The 21,741-nt window shown below is 45.1% G+C and overlaps 1 protein-coding gene across 1 annotated transcript in view; it reads right to left on the bottom strand.

Moving 5' to 3' along the window:
• The window catches only part of NT5E (5'-nucleotidase ecto), a 1,024,615-nt gene that overhangs the window by 638,867 nt on the left and 364,007 nt on the right, over positions 1-21,741 (bottom strand). The window contains exon 2 of the mRNA XM_069606337.1: positions 3,991-4,213. Within this exon, the coding sequence (XP_069462438.1) occupies positions 3,991-4,213 (223 nt within the window). The remainder of the gene's footprint in view (positions 1-3,990; positions 4,214-21,741) is intronic.

The raw sequence follows: 21,741 nt of genomic DNA, 5'->3' as shown, positions 1-21,741 counted from the left end.
GGTCTTTGTTCACAGCTTTTTTTGTCAACGAGTTCAGTGTATGTGGTGTCACTGACCAGCCCGTTTTGTGCGAGTTGGATTTGTGAGATGAAGTTGTGGACAAGCTGGATTTGTGAGAGGTCATTGACAAGGCCGTTTTATGTGGTGTCCTCAAAGGGTCAGGCGCCTGGTGCTTTGTTGATGTTGACAGGCCGACTTAATGCGACTTTTGCTGCTCCTTCTCTGCGGCTGTGGTCTGGGGGTGCGTGTGCGTCTTCCGTGCCTCGACGGCCTCCGTTGACTGTTTATGCGCTTTCAGAATGGCCAAAAACAATGTACGTGTGCCTCTGGCCGTGCGCACTAGGAGATATTTGCACCCCCCTACAATGACAGGGCCTCGCCCTCTCTCAATGACCTTAATTTATGTGTGTGCTTTCGTCCTTCCATTGATTTTCTGCCTTTTGCTGCTAACTTCCTCCCCGGTGACGACGGGCCTTATGCGGGGGACGACAGCCCATCTGGCCCCTTCGGTCTTTCGGCCGCTGCTGACTGCTTGTAGCCATGGGCGATCTTGTGCTTGGCCTTCTTCACCAGCCTTTCATCCAACCTTACCCTTTCCCTCGACCGCAGTAGTTTCCCTGTTGGACCGGCCATGCTACTGTTAAACTCGACATCAGAGGGGTATTCAGGGTAGTTCCCCTTGTTGAGCCAGCAGACAAGCCTTCTATTTCTATCTTTGAGAGTCTTGGAGCTAAGACCTCGACAGATGGTGCAGCTTTTAACGGTGTGGTCGGGTTAAAGGCAGTATATGCGGTCGGAATGCTTATCTCCTTTATATACATTTTTTAGGCCATAAGTGGCACAGGGCTTAAAAAGGGGTCTTCTTTTGCCCTCCATCTCCAGAAAACCTCCTCATCTTGAAGAGTGTAGTGATGTTGTGTAGAGAAAATGTTTGTTCTTTGAAACTTTTGTTTTGAAGAGTTTAACCTAAAGGAGGACTCCCTCAGCTGAACACATGGTTAGAATCCGAGAGGAAGAGGAAAATGATGGTCTAGTCCAAGGCTACTCGAGGTTGCATTGGTGGGGACCAAAACACCCATAACAAGGGTGTTAGGCTACAACATTTAGGTTCTTCTTACCTAGGACAAGGGGAATCAAAAAGTAACTGAGAATTCCCAACCTGATGACGGGGAATATTCACAGCATATGAATCCATTAAAGATCCAATGCTGGAGAAGTGTCTTTAATCTTGTTGAGCTCCCTTTTATATGGCTTGGCTTGGTATTCCTCCAGATATTTGCAGTATCTTGAGTCAGAAAATTGACTGTGTGCCTCTGGCACATAGTCATGCTGGTTTGATTGTAATACTTTTGCGACAAGAGGAAGTTGAATTTGTTTGGCTAACAATTATACATTTCCAACTCAAAATAAGAGATTGCCTATGAAGAACTCAATGTGGCAAACAACATAACCAATGGTTTCACACTCTGGGTCCTTCCTTCTTAAGCAACAGCTGTGCCTCTGTCGGACAGAAATGGTCTTCAATGCACTTACCATTCTAATAACTGATCTTTGTGATCGGAAACACATGACGATTCCAGATCACAAAGAACAGGGTATTTGACCCATGTTCGTTCTCATTATTGGGGCTCCCACACTGTAGTTTTTCCAAAGTCAGTCAACACGTTATAAGAGAAATCTCAGGTCTGCTCCATGCTAATGACTCCTGCTTAACCAATCAGTAAGCTACAAGCACGTATCATACAGGAACCCTGCATCTTGGATGAATGGAGTCAATGCTGAAGGTAACCTGTGTACCCGCTCATTTTTAAAGGAAAATACACTCAGCAAAAAAACAAAACTAAATTGAAGTTAAAATGCTTCCAACATAAAATAGGCAATAGAGATTGCTAGAAGGCTTTCCACAATGTGATTAGATCAGTGGCACCAGTAGAGCAGTACCACAGGAAGGAGGTACATTCTTATTGCTGCCGGTTCTGAAAAATGCCTCTTAAAGACATCTTAATAAGCGTCAATACATACAAAGCAGTACAATAATTCCATTGGGAATGGAAATGACTTAATCCCTAAAAATCATTCTACGCCCCCTCAAAAAGGGTAAAATACTCCCACTTCAAAATCTTACTTCGTGCCTTAAGTGGAGATTGGTCCAACTTCAACTAAGAAACCAGTGACAAATCGAGGGATTCAGTCAGTTCCACCAAAGGGGGAATACCCTTCCTGTAAGGTTAAGACGGTGAGCCTGATACGCAACATTCCCCCTAGGGGTGGCAGTAAGGGGGACCTCACAAGGAGGGACCCCCCTCTTGGGCACAAGGACTCTCTTTATAATAAGGCACTCCCTTTTTACTATCCACCAAAAACCAGTACAACTTTTAACTGACAGACAACTAAACTCCTCTTACATGTATTATTGTAATGTAATACCAGAAGAACAATATCAACCTGGTACTGTGAAGAGTAAGATCATGAGAGTAAACAAGAGTGCTTGTCTGACACGAAGAAGCCAACAGGAGGCATAGTGAATATGGTCTCAAAACAAAGGAAGGACTTTACTTGGAAGCAGGGGAAGCCCCAGAAGTGAATCATAAAAAGAAGGTCAAGAGAACAACAAAGTGAGACTGGGTACGTTTCAAAACAGCCGGATCGAGGAGGCTTGGATACTGGGGGAGATGCTGCCTTGTCTGTCAGAAAGCAGCTATGGAGCTGAAGGTGCGGCAGCATGCCATCTGACCAGCAGAGTGGATGAAATCCATAAAAGTCCCTGGATGGACGCTCGAGAAGGGCCACTGAAGCCCTTCTCGACAACCACCATCATTGGCGTGCCGGGTAGGCGATATGCCAATAACAGACCTGAGGAGGTCTGTTCATAGGAGGAGAATCTGACCAACAGACCATACCGGAAGGCTGTGGCGTGGAACGGAACCAAAGTAAAAACCCTTTTATCGTTGAAACTGTCAAAAAAGAACAAAATGTGTCGCTAGAGGGACAGGGGAGAAACCAAAGAATCATCTTGACCAACCAAGGAGGACAGAAAGAGCGGGAGACACAGGGAGCGAGATATAAAGAGTGAATGTCACCAAGAGACCCTGCACTCTCATCCCAGTTATTGGCAAAAAGTGTATGAAGAGTGAAGATCATCCAGGACACCAACATACTCATCCCAGGGATTGGCAAATGTATAAGAACTGCTTAGAAATACATGATGCATTCTCCTGTGAGTGGCAAGACTGTGAGAAGACTACGAGTCAGACAGATACTCTCAAGAAGAACGTATTTGGAGAAACAGGGGGAACAAATACACATAATGAACCGAAGGAACCATTACAAGGAATAGCAAGAGACTATTTGAAGATATCATATTGAAGAAACTTGGGTGGGGAAGTATCTCCCAGGGAAGGGAGTCATTATCCTGGTCTTTTGTTATGTATTAATAGTGGTAGGGTCAGTTTAAGCTAGTTTCTGACGGAGGACAGATTATTAAGTTGGGACTTCACATCGTACGACGAGCACCATAGTTTAGTTTGGTTAGGCAGGGCAACCCACAGACTAGAGCTAGAGGCGTTTTCTTTATTATTCAGATAACAGCAAGTCAAACATGTCACATGATAGTCAGTCTCCTCCTTCTGACCTACCATACAGCCTTTTATTAAATTGATCACTGGTAAATCCAACACCACATGATTCCTCACGAATGATCCTAGTGGTTAGGAGAACATAAACACTTCCACCCTAAGTATTGTTGTATGCTACAAATGAATGACCTTGCCTTTACTTGTACATAAAAAGATCTACCCACCTTTAAAAGACAAAGTGTAAAATATTTGTTATACACCCCTGTGAGGACATTCCTTCATTCATTCATGGTTACCGCATATCTTGTCCTGATCCTCCATCACCCCCCTGAAGACTTCTGGCTTGGATTGCTCGTCAACTGCTACCAATAGGCAAGCAAACATTTTACAAATCAACAGTATTCTTAAATCATACCTGAGTCGGAAAGAACAGGTGTCTCCTTTGAGGTATAGCCGACGATTCCGACCTTTTCACTACCGACGTTCAGTATTGTATACGGCTTGAAATAGCCAGCCAGTTGAGATGCTAGCACCTTATCTGGGTGTATATTTGCACTCAAAATAGGAAATGTCACATTTTTAAGGAACGGAGTCAATAATCCATCAACACCGTTATCAAATTCATGGTTTCCCAGTGCCTACAATAAAAACAAAAGGGTTCATTAGCAAAACTGTTTAACATGAGATAAAAACAAACCTGTTATCTTGCTATCTATCTGTTAAGTAGATGTGCTTTTTTGAAGACCAAACAATATATACCTGCATATTTTCCAAACAAACAATTGCAGAAGACAGCCATATGGTATCATGCTATTAGGGTAATTAGATTCAAATAAGTAATTCCTAATGTTACATTTTATCTGAATCGTATGTTCAGCCGAGGTCCTCGAGGAATAAGGTACATATCGTGAAGGGGGCATGCAAACAAGTTGATTATCTCCTAAAAGAACTTTTAAAATATTAAGCGGAGAAACACCAACGTACGAATTCGCACAGCTTCCACACAAATGGCTATTTTAGTTACAATAATTGCTTAGTAATTTGATATGAAAAATCATCAATACATACTGAATCCCCCACTTTGAATAGGTGTAGGGCAGCCCTAAACAACAAGATCTTTGCCAATTCCAATGATTAACGCCACAGGCAAAGTTGTGTATATTTTGTATGCTTAACTTCGTATGTTTATCTCTCCAGAATGTAGCCGTGCTGGCACTCCTATTGCCCAAATCTATGAGGTCAAGCTGAAAGTTGAGGAATACATCTTTTGTTGTCATGTATATGTATAATTTGAGGGATCCACACGAGGCACGGGTCAATATCATTTAATTACTTTCTGAGGTTAAAGCTATCTGAAAGGGTAACCAAGTGTTATAGTCACCACCTCAACCAAAACCAGCTCTGGGCATCACCTACCCTCTCTTCTTAAAGTAGTCTGTTGCCAGTGCTCCAGATAAGATTATGAGGCGAGAGCATTTTACTTCCGATTTTTAAACTTTGAGAGTAAATGCATTTTCAAGGGAGTAAAAATGTGTTTTCTTCTTCGAAAAAGAGTGTAAAAAGTATGTAACATTCAGTCGACGCGTGCAAAAAGTTATCTGTTTGGAAATCATAATCAGGCAGCAGCGGGCCACATCGTAACAGAATATCAGGTGTATCACACTTAACAGATCAAGCATAGGGTGCAGTAGCACTGACATTGTCACCACAAATGGAACAGATGAACACTCACACTCTGGAGGTTCTCTTGCATGTAAAGAAAAGGTACGACAGCAGCATAAGCTTTTTGACGCTTCCCTCACACAGAACAGGACACCTGGAGTAGGAGCCGTGCAGGCTTTCCCAATAAACAGAAAAGGAGAATCAGGGCAACCCCAATACAAGCTTTCAGAATGCAGAACAGGTCGAGTGTCTCAGTGAAAGTTGGTAAGCAAGGAAAACTCAACCTTCACTAGATTCAGTCTTCCTGCCGCCAATGTGCTGGCAGACTATCACCCTCTTCCACGATGAAGTGTCTGGCTTGGTAAATTCTCACCCAATCAAACGCAGGCGCACAACAGATCATTTCATCTTTTTAAGACTATTGAAAAAGTTATTCTAACACACAGTTTGACCTGCCATGAACTGTGCCCTCAGTTCTAGGGGTTTGTGGTATCTGCTTACTAACATTGGGATGTTTTTTGGCATAATACATTCTAACCGTTATGGATGTGACCCTGTCAAGAAGTGGGGGAGGGAGGAGGAGGATTGAGAGGGACCACAGTTCCTAGCTCCCCGGCATGGTTGAATACATTGCAGGGCTATTGGTACCACTGCCCCTAACCCAATACCCATCACCCTCTGCCCTGGCCAGCTCCATTTTCTTCTGATTCAGAGCACATGAACTGCAGCAAACACCTGAGCCCTCGGAAGACGGACAGGAATCCCTGGTTGAATCCAAACTACAGGTACCAGAACTCACCTGACCGCAGCAGAAAAAGAACCACCCTGGAGAAAGAGGAATGGATTTGGTACCAAAATGGCACTATACTGGAATTTCCCCTGCCCAGGCTAAATTGTATTGTATTTGGTTATTTATATAGTGCTCTTTCCCCACTTGTGTGGACTCAATGCGCTTTTACCTCGGTTGGAACGCCCATGGTGACCGTAGTCTATGTGGTTGCAAAATTCTATGGAGTTAACTTAGGAGATACATGTGTGCATGTTGCCGTTCTAAGACTTGGTTGGCTGGTAAGGCTCGACTAAGCAGCCCAAGAAAGGTCAGACACATGGGTAGATGCTGTTGAGGATTAGAGATAGTTTGCTATTGTTAAGAGAGCCTGTGTGAGGCCAGCTATACCGGTTTCCTTTCGGGCGGTGGTCGCTGTATGCTAGTGGCAGAGGGAAGTCAGGTCTTTCAGTCTGGATGGCTATCTGTGAACTAGATCGGATGTGCTTGGCCATAGACGTGTTCTATCGTGCATGGCTGCTTGGCCGTGCCTGCGGCCTGTGTCCACAATAGTGATGTGAGGATATACATACCGTAGGCTGTGTGATTGCACGGCTGGGGTAATATGTGTCCAGGTCTAGAATTGAGAATCCTATACCAATGGGCCTAGCTTTCATGTTGTGGCCGGTACATCTAACAATGCAGTTTAAGTACAAGACTAAGCACAGCTAGATTTGAAGGTCCTGTATAGTGGGAGGGTCCCACAGCAAACAATGCAGTTTAAGTACAAGACTAAACACAGATAGATTTGAGGGTCCTGTATAGTGGGAGAGGGGGATGCAGGGAGAACTAATCAAAGTATTGAACTGGTGTAGGTAAGTTTGCTAAGTGGCTGGGCTTCCAGGGTAGAGTAATTGCTCTACTCCCCACCCACAGTCATAATTCTATCTAGATGCGACGCAGGCTAATGTTCACAATTCCATCCAAGTGTGGTACTTGCTATCATTCACAATTCTGTGTGGGTCAGGTGCAGGCTAACGTTCACAATTCTATTTAAATAATTGGTAATTGCTAACATTCACAATTCTATCTAAGTGTCGCATTCGCCAACACTCGCAATTCTATCCAGATGCGACTCAGGCCAATGTTCACAATTCCATCCAAATGTGGCATGTGCTAACATTCACAATCCTATCCAGAAGGCGCAAGCCAACCATTGCAGTACTATCCTAGAGGGAACCAGCTAACATTCACAGTAATGTCACGATTTAAGTAAGTTTGTTATGTGGCCGGGCTTCCAGAGTAGAGTAATTGCTCTACTCCCAACCGTGGCCACCCCTACCTTCTTTGTCGATGCTTGTTGACGGCTTGCCACTGGCTTCCTCTGCTGACACCCCCAGACACCGTGGAGCTGCCAATGTAGGAGCTGCCCTTTGCCTCGGGCCCCCAGCCGCAGGGGCCGCATGGGCAGAGGGCTGCACAGGGAAGAACAGCAGTCTGAACTATCAGGGGCAAGGTGCCGTGGCTAGGCCAGCAGAGCCAGATGGAAACAGCCCATCGGGGGAGGTGGGCAGGCTGGGTGGTGGGAGGTGGACACGGAAGGGGAGAGCAACAGACAAGAGGCTTGGTGCTGCAAGAAGCACGCGGGGGCTCAATACAATATTTTAAAGCCAATTCACAGGCCCAGGAGGGTCAGGAAAGCTGCTAAATACTCACCTCACGATGCCAGAGGCGGCGATCGGGACAAGGTGCCACGGCTAGGCCAGCAGAACCGGATGGAAACACGTTTTACACCTCTGGAGTCCACCCAGAGTCAGCGTGCTTCTTGGTTTCCGATTTTCAAAAAGCCATCCACCTCATGGGGAGAGGGGTGGAAGGTGGAGCAGAAAGCCTTCCAATTGATGAGGAGGAAGACGTGGGAGCAGGAAACATGCTACCTCAATTATAGCGGGCAACGAGGTGGCACATGGATGGAATGAAACCCTTCATTAAATGCAGACACAGGGTCGGCTACACCATTACCTTCAAACAATACAGAATGTACACTTCGGCTAAGATGTGCAGATTTTTAAGATGGGGGGGCTCCAGTGCTTCCCGTGGACACATTAAAAAATCCTTCCAATCGCCCCACCACTGCAACATTTACGAAGGATGGATCAAACAAACATTAGTAGAAAGTACAATACTAATCATGCACTGAGCAGCTTTCCAATACAGCAGTGTCATCTTTTGCAGTCATTCTGCAATGTCTATTGCATTTCAGTGTTTCTAGGTAACCACGACAGTGATCATTTGGAAACATGAATCTATAATTGATGTCATCAACAAAAACAAGAGCCACCAAGAATCCAGAACTTAGAACGACTAGCCACAAATTGTAGACATACAGTAAATTTGCTTAAAACAACATTTATCTGGTTATAGTACATAATTCTTAAGCAGTGGCACAAACTGGAAACCTTCGGGGATGCTGTCTGAGTTTTGAGACCAACCACCATCAGAGAAAACCATACCAGTGGTGACTGAAAGTCTTGCAGAAATGCAGAAAATGAATGGTGGGAGAATACTGGGAACAATGCTGCCTACTGGTGCCTGGCAATACATCTTGGTGCCTTACCCTCCTGAAGCACCGAACATCCCCAACAACCCCAGACGGACAACAGAGCAGCATTGGGGCATCAGCAGAAGGACAGACTGAAAGGGGACTACAGGGGAACACAGTAGAGGGGAACACAGTAGACCTGGGAATATTTCCCAAACAACAAAAACTCAGCCAGGATAGGAGAAAACCCAGGAACAAGCAACCTGTCTGCGTACATGTCTGACTGCAGGAGAATGGAGTCTGAAAATGGGGTTGGGGCTAGAAGTCTTCCTAAAGACTTCCAGGGGGAAGTCCTGGCCTCTAGGGGAGTAGCTCAGGTATAGAATGGACAAGGGGGTGGAGGACATGTGACTTAGAGGGCCAATTTGGGCCACATAGAATACCGGAGCAGGAAGGGCTGGGCTATAAGCCGTTTCAGTAGGGATGAAAGCTATTTGAGTGGGGTCAGGAGCAGAGGAGGTGGATCAAGAAATTAGCGAGGAGGGTGTACCACCAGACGAAAAAGTTGTAGGATACCTAATGGAGTATAGGTAGAAAGTGAAAGTTAGATATTGGGTCCAAAAAGGGTGGTACCAATTGGGTTGTGTTTCAATGAGTATTTGAGATACTCATTTGAAGGCTAAAGGGGGAGTTTTGCTAGTAGAGGTGAGAAAAGGCTGTAGGTGAGAGAGGGATTTGAGGCAGGAGGATAGAGCCAGGGGTAGTATTGGAAGAGGACAATCGAAAGGCAGTCGGTGGATGTAGGAGAGCGAGAGAGAAACGCGAACGAGAAGAGAGAAGACAGCTGAGTGAGGCGAAGCTGGAGAGCCAGCTATCAGAAAGCGAATGACAGACCAACCAAGCTATACTGTTTGGTTCCTAGGAAGTCCCAGAGGGTGAGAGTTAGAGCAGACTACAGTCTTTAAGCCTCCCGATTCCGAGGAATCGACCCCGACAATAGGGGTACCGTGGTGGTAGTCAACCCTAGATTTCAGAATCTTTGTGTTGGAATAGAGAAGATTCGAGAGGCAAGATGGTTATCTCTCTTTCCATGGATGGCCAAATTCTTTCTGGGGGCCCCGATCGCTTGGTTGAAAATAATACTGAGGATGAGGTCGGGCCATCTGGGATCAGCAAGCCCCCTAAATATTTGGGCTTGGAAATTGAACAGTGTACTTGCTCGGTTGTCAGCTTGTCACGGGTGTCTCAGGATTGTGGCTAACTGTTTGGAGAGGGGTGCACCAGGAACTTTCATTGCGACAGGGTTCACCTGTCGGACCAGGGTACCGAACTGTTGCTGCAGAACATTTTGGCGTTCATACACAAGTCGAGGCAGGGGGTCCACGTCCCTGTGGCAGGTGGGGGGAGGATCATACAGACAATGAGTTGCCCTTTTCACAGATCCTAGGGCCAGTAAGGTACAGTGGCGAGCGCAGGCTGGCTCTCACAAAATGGGTGAAAAGTGGGGTGCCTCCTTGTATCATCCTCCAAGAAGGGTACGGCGGGGAAGCCAGGGGCCTCATTGCCTTGCACCACCATGGGGGCGGAGAATTATGGTCCACCTGGATCACCTGTAGGAACCCTGCCTTCATGTTTGTTATTGAATCATTTTGATGTTGATATGTGTCACATTTGTGGGGGTGGAGTGTTTCCTCTTTGCTGTGTAATACATTTGGCTAGCTTTGGGTCCTAGTGTGGAACACTCCCAGCGCTTCACTCTAAGATATAGTGAATTGATTGTTTAGCAGCAAGGTCACAGATTGTTGGAGGTGGTGCCCACACCTCCTTTTGTAAAGAGTAAAAGGCAGAGTCCCAGATCCCATGCTTCTTTTGAAAGGATATTCACCCTTCCTATTTTAGTTTTATAATCAAACTAAAGTGTTGGTTGTCTTCTTCTGCCCTTGCGCTGCCCTTTGTAAAGCCAACAAAGGCAAATCCCCTCCAAATTGAGGGGCTGCCAGGTTGAGCGGGACGGGGCCGGGCAATGGCAGACGAAAGGGGCGTCATCCAGAAGGAGCCACCCAGCAGGATAAGGGGGCTGTGGGGAGGCAGAGCCAGGCGGCGCGAAAAGCTGCATAAAAGGGGGCAGAGGGAAGGGATGAGTATCAGCCTTCCAACACTTCCTCGGATGCCATTGCTGCCAGACACCCCCCTAAATCCCCCCCGCCTTCCCCGGACACTGCTTCGCCTGGTGGATACAGATTTTACAACCTGTCCTGCATAAGGGAAGACTGGAGGGGGGGGAGGAGCAGACAGACATTGAGATGCCTCTTCCAGGGACCCCTGGGCCAGTAAGGTACAGTGGCAAGGCAGGCTGCCTCTCATGAAGAGACAGTCTGACTGTTGGGGATTCTGTTGGGAGGGATCTGGGTGGGAGCAGGATCAGGAGTCAGGTGGGAGGGATCTGGGTGGGAGCAGGATCAGGAGTCAGTTGGTGCCGGTTTGAAGTTCAGCTCAATATGCCAACCGGTCGCTGTAACATTGACAAACTGTTATCTAACTTGCCAGGCAAATTAAAACTCTGAGTTAATCTTTCACACAAGGGCATGCCAGTTTCAACAGTGCCATATAGTTTTGCCCCAGATAAGCACAGTCATGCCATTTGTTCTTACATTGCATTCAGAATATTTGTCAACCCAGTTTTAATAGCCAGGTCCGTCTGTCCACCCACCCCCATGTTAAGCCCCCCCCATTATTTTAGTATTACCAATTGTTTTAGGAAACGGCTTTGCCAGTTCCACACTGCTATGATGAGCCACTGCCCAATTCAGTTCAATGGTGTTGTGCCCGTTTTGCTACCGTCTTCACTGCCCCAACAAACTTGACGTAGCAGTTGCACAATGCACACACCAAATATGACACTGTGAACAGTGTAATCCAAGTGTTGCCCGGTCAAGCAGCCCAACACTGCCATGCTACTCACATTGCCCTTTATAAATGGCCAACCCACATTGCACCAGAAAAGCCGCTCACATTGCTATCAGGATTGCCTTTTGCCATTCCTCACCGCTCCCAATGTTGCCCCATGCAAATGTTCACATTTCCTTCCATCACAACAAAAAGGTGATGGCTGGAAGGCTATGAGCAAATTATAACTAAGGCTTCGGTTTTATGGTATTTATTTTTGGGCCTTTTTTCTGTATTTATCCACATTTATTTTTTGTCATTTAAAAAGAATTCACAACCAGTATTTTCCTGAATTTATTCTAATAAAAATTGCATTTGTTAAAGCACACATGCAGCAATATAGGAAATAAATGATAGCTCAATTTCTTTCCATAACAAATTGTTGCTCGTGTGACTGGGTTGCTCGTGTGACTGCTGCTGCGTCAAGATATGTGCGGTCAGCAATTTGAAGAACTTAAATGCTATTTTTATACAACTTTTACACTCTCCTGCTGCCAATCTGCAATGTGATTGGCCTGCGATGTATGAGTGACATCATAGAGAACCAGGTAGAAATACATGTTTTTCCGTCTTTTTTCAATTTTTATAAATAAATACAGACAGAAAGCAGATTGAGTTCTGTCTGTATTTAAGGGCAGAAATCTGTAAAAACGGAAAACTGGAAGCCTTAATTATAACTCTGGCATTGCTCTGGGCAACGACAGAGAGCATGAAGCTGCCGACGGAAAAAACAAAAAGAAAAATGGAGGCGGCGGCCCGGTAACCTCTGCAGGAGCCTCCTCTAACCTTTCTCCCCTCCCCCTGGGTAAGGGAAGGGTACGGGGGTGGAATGGCGTCAAAACAACCCAAAAGCCCACGAAGGGCAAACAAATGAAGTGGGCGGGGTAAGCCCTTTATAAATGAGCGGGCGTCCTACAGCAGGGAGCATCCACCACCTGCAGTAGGACGCCCGCCTCGCCGCCACCGCTGAGAGGGATTTCGTTTGACACCCACCCACCCCACAAAGGAACGGAAGGAGGACAACACCTGGACGTCGCTGTCGCAGGACGGTCAGGCTGGAATAAGGCAGTGTTTGGGCGACCAAGCACAAAAGACACACTCCGAATGAGCTAGGAGGAAGCTGCAAGGGTCTTCGCTCTTCTCGGACCAGCGCCTCTTGGGAGCCTAACGGCAGGGGCATCTGGTGGTAACAACAAGGGCTCAGCTTCCCCCAAAAGAAATGGCGCTCTCCCCGCCCACGGACACCTGCAGGGGCAGGGTAGGCTCAGGCACAAAGGGTTGGGAAGTTGGGCCTATGGTGGACTCTATACAAAAGAATAGGGGGAAGCAGGTGATTTTGGACATGGAGCAAGCGCCACACTTACAGACTGGATTTCGCGAAATGTGTGCAGTGATTCTTTTGTTGTGGAAATAAAACTGCAGCCAAGTTTGCCATTTTTAAAACTACTGTCTCATTCCAATTCATTTTCTTGAAAAGAAAACAAAGTGCATCGTTGGAATGAGCAAATGATGGCTGATTGGCTATGGGTACAAATGGACAAATGCAGGGGTTATCATTTTCAGTCTACCATGTTAGTAGTACACAAGGTGGAAGACCAGATGCAAATCAGAACTGGTCCCATTTCCCCCACGCGAGTGCCTCGTGCGCAGGTGCCACACTCGCGCCTGTCCCGGCTTCTCAGCACTGGCACGTTCAGCAGTTGGGAGAGATCATACAGTTCTTGGGCAGGGCTAGATGTGTCGGCGAAGTGCCTCGGGTAAGGCGGTAACAAGTGGAACAGGGTGGGATGAAGCGGCGCACACAGTATTATCCCTCGCCCAGGGCAGTTACATTATTTCATTAACTAACTGTTCTGGGCGTTTTCCACACCCTGTGCTATTTCTGTAGGAGTCACCGAAAAGAGCACTTTGATAGATGCCGAGCAGAAGTGTAAGGGACCCTGAATTATTGCCGCTTGCAGAGAATCATGATTCTGCACTGAAGCCCCCCCCTAGGACTCCGCGTTATCCTCACCAGTGCACTGCTCACACAAAGCACGACCTCTGGGCACTGTGACAAGGCAACGCAAAGTACACGTTTCCTCTGTTTTCATTTATCTTACATTTTTTCATCTTAATTGTGGGGTAGATTTACCAGAATAAGTGCACGGCGGTTTGCTCTTTTATGCCGTAGAAAGCTAGCCTCCACCCTAACCTTTTAGTATTTTTACAGTTCGCTGCAGCCAACTTTACACTCCTGTCAGTTCTGTGGCAACACTTTAAAGCTGACGCAATTCGCGCAGCAAAGATAGCTCCGATCACTGTAACCAGCCACATGTTCCCTTAATTCCATGGAATAAATTGCCTTCGAACAAGAATCCAAACCAAGCTCCTCCGCTCTTATGGCCTCTACCGAGCTTGCGCTACATCCCACTTGGCAGTCCACTTTGTCAGCCGTAGAACGAGTGAGCAACAGATACAAGTTATGACGTTTCACTTGTTGGGCTATGCTCGGATAAGACCCCTGCCCCGATTGGTCATCGTGTACAAAATATGTCATTGCCATAATGCTTGGGCCGGTTACACGATCCTACTCGTGTCACAACTCCTCCCATCACCTCAAAGTCACACTTTTTAGTTTGGTCTATGAGGTGTCACTTGCGACAACTATATAGGAACCATTAACATAACCTATAAGCCCCAACTATTGCATTAAAGATAGGGAAGAATGGTATATGGAGGAGGGACACACAGCTTGTAGATGTTTGGTTATGTGCCCACCCATTCACTGCCCATGGCTATGCTAATCCCTATGGCCATTCCTGAACCCCGCCCAATAAACCTCATGGGAACTCGTTCAACTCGCTTTAATCAAGCCTTACCATCAAACTTTGCACTTAAGTGCCTGCACCGTTTTTTAAGGCATTCGTCTGAGACTTAATGACTTAACTGGAGTTGTAAACCAACTACTGGTGTAATAAAAAGTCCCATCAGGTCTCTGCCTTAATCCACTCGATTAATAAGCACTCTGCACGTCCTTCACTGAGGTCCTGTTAAAAACAAGCATTGTCAACGCAGACAGTTTTGGCTTGTGTATAAGAATTAGGCCTAGCGAGTCACTGCTATTACATGCCCAGGTACTCGCACCATTTTGCACTTGCTGCTATCAATGGCCAGTTAATACAACTACGGATGTGCCTGCCAAGTGCCTTTTCCATGACTACACAAAAGCCCAAACTGTTGGCATTGCCAATGCTTATTTGTAGCCTGAGGAAATACCAAAAGGTGCATAAGTTTGATTTAGCAAGGATGCTCTTTATGTAAGGATACCAGCGGGATATGGTGCAAACTACAATACTGTTTCCGCTATTTGCTCTGCCAGAATTAACGACAGATTCGAAGTGGTGGAAACGCCAGTACATCCGCATAGGACTCCATAAGGGGATTTGTCGGTATTACCGGGCCGGTAATACCGGCAATGTTTCGCTCGTAGCATTGCGGATATCCCTCCAGCTCAGAACTGGGGGTAAATCCACCATCCTACCGCTAAACTCTGATTGTGCTGATATGGTAATGTGCCGGTATGTGGTAATAGTGGCACGTTATTACCGCACCGCCACACTCATAATGAGACCCATAGTCCCTGTAGGTTTTTCTAGATGGACATGCCCAAAAGTGCACCCAGAAGCGCAGTAGCCTGACTGAAAGCAGGTAGTCCTACAATGGAATAAAACCCTAGCACCTGCCTCCAAAGCTAGTGGAGGAGTCTACTACGGTAGGGCTAGTAGAAATCTGTTTTTTTGGACATGGAAAACGAAGCAAAGTCCGGGTTTGCTAAGCCCACCCTAAGTCTATTCAGTATTCTCAGCTGGGCTCCTGGGAACTCCGGAAAGAGCTCAAGGGAAACATGCTGGATTGGGATAGGCTAAAGGAACATGCACATCTCCTAAGTTTGAAGTCATACATGTTTACATCATATGTGTTATATACCCCTGGGAAAGCGCAGTGTTACCTTATGGTATGTCCCTCAAAAATTCTTTGCAGGCTCTTATTGCTTTTCCGTATAAACAGATTGCCAGTACTGGCGAACACTGGGCCTGCTAAGAAATTGAAGCGGACTGAAAGATTTTGTTGCCTTTGTAAAAATCATGGTTGCCCTGAAACTGTTAAGCCTGGGTGACTATGTTCACAACCTGTCCTCATTTGTTGAGGGCCTTTTGGTTCCGGTGTCTGAACACAGGAAATAAGAGTTGCAGTTGGCCCTCTATTGTGTCTGGTTATCATTTGAACAGCTGCTGGTGTCTCACGTAGAGCCTTGACATGTGTAAAATAACTGTCGTTAGTGAGGTCCGCCATGAAAATCCTGCCAGCGTGTGTGTGATTGTCTTGCCTGTGTGATTCTCGGTCTGTTTGCGTGAAACTTTGTAATTTTGTTTACATTTTTTTTTGTAAATTTCATATGAATTTGTATCTATGTATCTCATGCATTTTATGAATCATGAATTGTACTGTATGCATATATGGTACTTTTCTACATTTTTTATTATGATTTATTTATTTTCCTTTATGTTTAAAGTCTTTGACTGTAACACATTGAAGTATAAATAAATATTTCCCAGATTTCAACACATAGAGAACGGACGGTCTGCATTTTGCCTTGCATACATCTATTGGCACAGCAAGCAAAAGTCAATTTAAACTGCCAGATGCAGATAAAGCTTTGTACCAACAAAAGGCTAAATCCTGTAATATGACCTTCCCAATTGTTTCTCGAATTATGGTGTTCATGCAAGTACATTGAAGCATTTGACCTTCCCTAAAACTTTGAGAACGAATCAGTGAGTTCATCATCTCTGGGGTTGAATTTTGATGTGCTCTATATTCACTCAAAAAAACTTTGTTAAGGGGACGCTATGGTTAAGTTGCACTACTAAAAACCTGTGCAATTCACTAAAACCACTTTACAAACGTGCCATTGTGGTTCAAAGTAAAACCGAAAAACCCCTCAAATTCGCCAGTTATGGTAGGCTAAGCACCCATACCTGCCCGCACCACTGTGCACTGCTAGCACTAACACCCAAAACATAAAAGATGGCATCACAAATGTCATTGATGATATCACTGTTGATATCACATGTATAGCCCCTTTGTTTTCAGTTTCTGCTCCCACATCCCATCCCACCCCCCTCAAAGGTCACCTTCTGAAATAGTATTACTAAGTGTGACAAGTGCAGTGCTCTCTTGTTTTCTATGTGTTTCTGGCAATGTCAGTGTACACCAAAACATTAATAAAAGATAGCAGGGGCACCAAAGAAAGCTGACATACTTCACGCTGTTCCACAACCAATCAGGGAAAGCGCCACATGTTTGCGGGCACAAACTTTTCCCCCCATTCAGTCTAAGTGGAAAAGAGACGTTTTGAGAACCCCCCCACCCGTAAAACTTTCCCCCCCATGGACCAAACATCACCAAACTTTCCAAAGAAAGTTAGAGTGTCCGATATATTTTTTTTGCAAACTTTGGTGAGAATTCGCCTAAGGGGCGCACAGTTATAAGGCACCCAAAAAAGTGCTCTTCTTATGGAAACAGCTTCATCATAACAACACAGCCACTAAAGTGCCTGTCTAATATGCTGCGGTGGTTGTGGGCAGGACCTAGAGATTTCGATATATGGTCATAGATATTTAAATGTATGCATGTACATTGCCTTATAACTCCACTGCTTATAAGGTCGTTCCTGGGTGCATGGCCTTCGCCATGCACCCAAGACTGTACACCCTCCCCAGAACCATCATACTGCTAAGCTGTAGTACGGGTGTATGCATTGCTGTAATACAATGTGGTGGTTCTGGCTAAGACCTAGAGTTTTAGGAGTATGTCGTACGGCCTACGGCCTTCAGCCATGCAAAAAGTCTACATCCTGCCCACAACGACCTGAGTGATGTGCGGGAGTACGTTGTTTACATAGTTGTGGTATGCTTCACTTGTTCTGCCAGAGGCTAGAGTCCTAGCTGTATGTCCATAGATATTGCAATGTGTGCGTGTGCAGTGCCTTATAACTCCAGTGCTTATAACGTTGGTCTTGTACACACTCCCCACAAATATCTAATCGATAAGCAATACTACAGGTGTAGGCATTGCTGTGACATGCTGTGGTGGTTGTGGCCAGGGCCTAGAGTCTTGGAAGTATGGCCTTCGGCCTACGGCCATGCATCCAAGACTCTAGGCCCTGGCCACAACCACTGCAGCATGTCACACCCATGGCGACGTAGTAATCAATAGCACACCCATAGGAAAAAATTATGTAATAACGACATGTACTCAATTTCAATGTTCGCTAACACCACGGGTCTCCTTAGAACAGTTTCAAGGTGCCTGTACACAGCATGGAGTGAAATACTACTCTTATTAGACCCCTCATTTTCTGCACGTACAAACATCCCGAACACAGCGGGCATAGAGAATACATCATTAACACCTGCCGCCCAAATGAGTACAGTATTTCACCCATCTCTTACTCTCTGAACCTTCCTAAGCACTGTAGGAGATCAAAATAGTTTCCGAAACAGCGTTTCGCATGGCGAATACATCATTAACACCTGCCGCCCAAACAAGTACAGTATTTAACCCATCTCTTACTCTGTGAACCTCCACACAAACTGTAGGAGAACAAAACAGTTTACGAAACAGCATTTCGCCTCTAGTGGCGAGCGCGCTGTCTTCAGATTCAAGATGTCGGGCACATCCACACATTGACGCACATCACGGCTCGTTGCAGCCAATCGACGAAGACGTTGCGTGTCCGTGGTCATGAACCCACCCCCCTAGCCTCTCGGTATCTTGTCCGCGGAGCGAACAGGGAAGTGTGACCGCGGAGCGGACATAGATATCACTACTTTTTTTAGACCTACTTTTTGGTCGTTTTAAAGAAAAGTACTGCATGGATTGGCCCCCTGCACCAAACATCACCAAACTTTGCAAAGCAATTCAGAGCGCCCCATATATTTTTTTGCAAAGTTTGGTGAGGTTTCGTCCAGGGGTAGCAGAGTTATAGGCCACCCAAAAAGTTCTCTTCCTATGGAAACAGCAACTTAACCATAACTACACAGCCACTACTGTGGCTGTGTAATTGTTCTTTATTAAGCTAATTTTATCACAGAATAAAACAATCAACAGCACCCCATATTATTAAAGACGTTTTCTAGGTCTCCATATCAATACTGCGTCAGTATGCAAAAAGTGATCCAGAGCAATCGCATTGTGGCGGCACCCCAACATAGATATTCTCAAGAGCTTGATCTAAACCATTTATGAAGATGTTCAATAAAGTCGGCACCAGCAAACATCAATGAGGGAAGCCCTCTACGATATTGTTGGCCAAAACACTCTTCTTGCCACACCAAATGTTGGCATATGTGCCAGTGCCACGTAATAAATATTGCTAAATGATATCAGGGCATGCTCCATTTCTCCAAAACCTGGAATAACACTTCCTGCAAGATGGTATCTCGCGCCCTGTTTTAGATCTCTGAAACAAGACATATTTTTTTCTGTAGTGTGGCGTGCTGCTTGGCAATTGTTACAGCTAGTCACACCAACTGTTCTAGACTTGATTGTCCCTTGTGGACGCCAGCTTGTGCTGCAGTTATGTTGAACTTTTCCAGCTAATCAGTTATTGTATTTCGTACAATATTCCCAAAGAATTTCGCTCTGGAGTCTATCAACAAAATAGGTCTGCAGTTGTATGGGTTACCCAATTTGCACTTCTTGGAAATGGGTATAATTTCAGCTCCCAGCTATGTATTGGGCACACTACAGGAGCTGATCATGCCATTATATAACAGAGCAAGAAAGGCTGCAAAAATATCAATTTTATGTTTATTAAAAAAGCAAAAAAAAAGTGGAGTGTGGTGCAAACCTGGGGCTCTGCCTGACTTCTGTGTTAGCATGGCAACCTTTATTTTTAAAGAAGTAGTCTCAGAGAATGGTGAATTAAAAACGGAATATACAGTTGATTGGCATAAATGGAAGTAAAATGTGACACCATGGAAGTAAAATGCGTGACCCCCCGTGTGTCTTTTTATAGAAGAAATGGTCTTACTAGTGTCCTTTTACTTGGATTACTTTTTTCCAGATTGATCTGGGGTCCTTCTCTCTCAATGCTGTCTGACCAAGTACCTAAAAGCAATCTGTGAAAATGTGCAATATCCCTGAATGGGGGAGGGTAAAACAAGTTCAGATTGGCCATCAGAAGCACCCAGTGGCAAGCAAACACTTAGGGGTAGCAGGTTTCCTTTTTAGTCCGTGGGTATGAACTGACAGTTTTGTACCCCCCACCCAGGAGATCCAGAATTGAGACTTCACAAAGCAAATTAGTGTGGACACAAGCCCCAATCAATGCTCCCCCACTGGACACACACTTATCAGACAACCACGTATAGTAACAAGCTAGATCATGGACTAGCATGTACAAAGGATTTCAGAAAATAATGTTTTCATTTTTGTATTTTCTCGTGGTTGGTCTCTAGTAATGACAATTTTAAGGGATATATATGCATTCCAAAAGTAAAATTATTACATTTGAGAAAAAACCATGGGTCTAAACTAAATATATATTTTTAAACACTTCTGCAGACTATCAACGGGGTAAACTTTTCTTGAGAAAGACTTGAATGCCCTCCTTCGACAATACCTAGGAAGCATGCTCTAAAGTCAAATAGTAGAATTCTAGGTCACTGACATTTTGCAAGGGAGAACCTCCAAGACTGAGGGGGGCTGGAGTGGCTTGGTCGTTTGCAAAGAAATTGATCCAAAAGCGACAAAAAAGTGGCTCTAAAGTTGAAGAGTTATCACAAACTATCCCTACAAAATGCATGCATCTTCCATCAGGTCTGGTCCCAAAAAAACTCAGTTCGATACAGTTTTTAGAAAGGTCATCCTTTGGACCCTCAATGTGCAATTGGTGAACTGCCTTGGGTTTCCAAGGTACTTGGAAAACCCGGCTACCCAAATTCAGACTTCCCTAGGGGAGGAATGGCTGATCCAATCTGGTTTCCGCTTGAGACATGGCACCAAAAACACTCTTGAAGGTGTGGGATGATATGCTCATTCAGGCCAGCAAGCCCTGCTGATCACTCAGTCATTTCAATGACCTTTGACACTGTGGACCACCGCAGACCTTTCAAAGTAGTTAAGCAGAGTGGGACGTTACAGGATGCTTTAGACTGAATAGTCATTCTCAGCCCTTTACTTTCCACCCATTTTAAGATGGACTGTGGTTCCCCACTCCTCAGTTTAATATCTATAGTCTCCCCCTCTATTAGACCGCCTGCATAAGCAACATACGTCTCCACTGATAAGTAGATGATGCTCAGGTTTATTTGAGCTTCAGAGGGCAGAACTAGGACTTTGCTCCTTTTTCCTCTGATGTGTAAAGAGTAAGCAACTAACGCTGGAGAAGTGGTCTTAGGCAGAATGCCCCCAAGAGAGGTTATTCTCCTTGATACAAGGCACCTATTAAGTTACCTTCTCGACCAGAAATGTTTGGCCTCTGCCCAGTGCTCCAGAAAAGATTTAGAAGTGGGAGTATTTTGGTCCCTATTTTTTAAAGTTGGGAGTAAAATGATTTTTTTGGGAGTACAAATTTAAGTCCAATTCCGAATAACAGTATTTTATAAGCCAGTAAAATATGTTTTCACTGAAAAACAGAAATGTTTGTGTAATCTTTATTTCTTTGCACCTAGTTATTCATGCACATTAAAAGATGCATGTTTACTTCTAACAATCAGGCAGATAAAACAGTTTCTTACTGTGGTACTACATGTACTAGTGGGCCAAACATAGCCATGGAGCCGAAAGGGTGAAAGCAGGGGCGCAAGAATCTTGTTCCTATTTTTTGCTGTGAGTTTTTTCGCTCCCTATTTTTATTTTTGGGAGTATTTGACAATTTTTAGGGAGTAAAAGTGGCCGATACACCCCTTATCTGTAAGGCTGCCTCCGTCCTAAATTCAACAATATAGTTAAGAACTTTGGAGGGTACCGAGTGGGAAATCTTGGTCTGAACACTCAAGTCAGCTCAGAATAAAGGGCAGATTCCATAAACTCTGTACACTAGTTAGGTCCCTCCATTTTATCCCCTGAGCACAACATCATGGGAGTTGCCTCTAGACTACTAATTCTTGGCTCTCAGCTTGATATTACCAAGGATCAGAGGCTAAGCAGGTTTTGTAAAACTCAAGGGAAAGAAACTCTAAAACATCTGTATATTTCCT

The sequence above is a fragment of the Ambystoma mexicanum genome, chromosome 4p, assembly GCF_040938575.1.
Source record: "Ambystoma mexicanum isolate Mex_15411 chromosome 4p, UKY_AmexF1_1, whole genome shotgun sequence".
Classification (NCBI taxonomy): Eukaryota; Metazoa; Chordata; class Amphibia; order Caudata; family Ambystomatidae; genus Ambystoma; species Ambystoma mexicanum.
The sequence above is the reverse complement of the archived record's forward strand: the minus strand, read 5'-3'. Positions and strand labels throughout refer to the sequence as shown.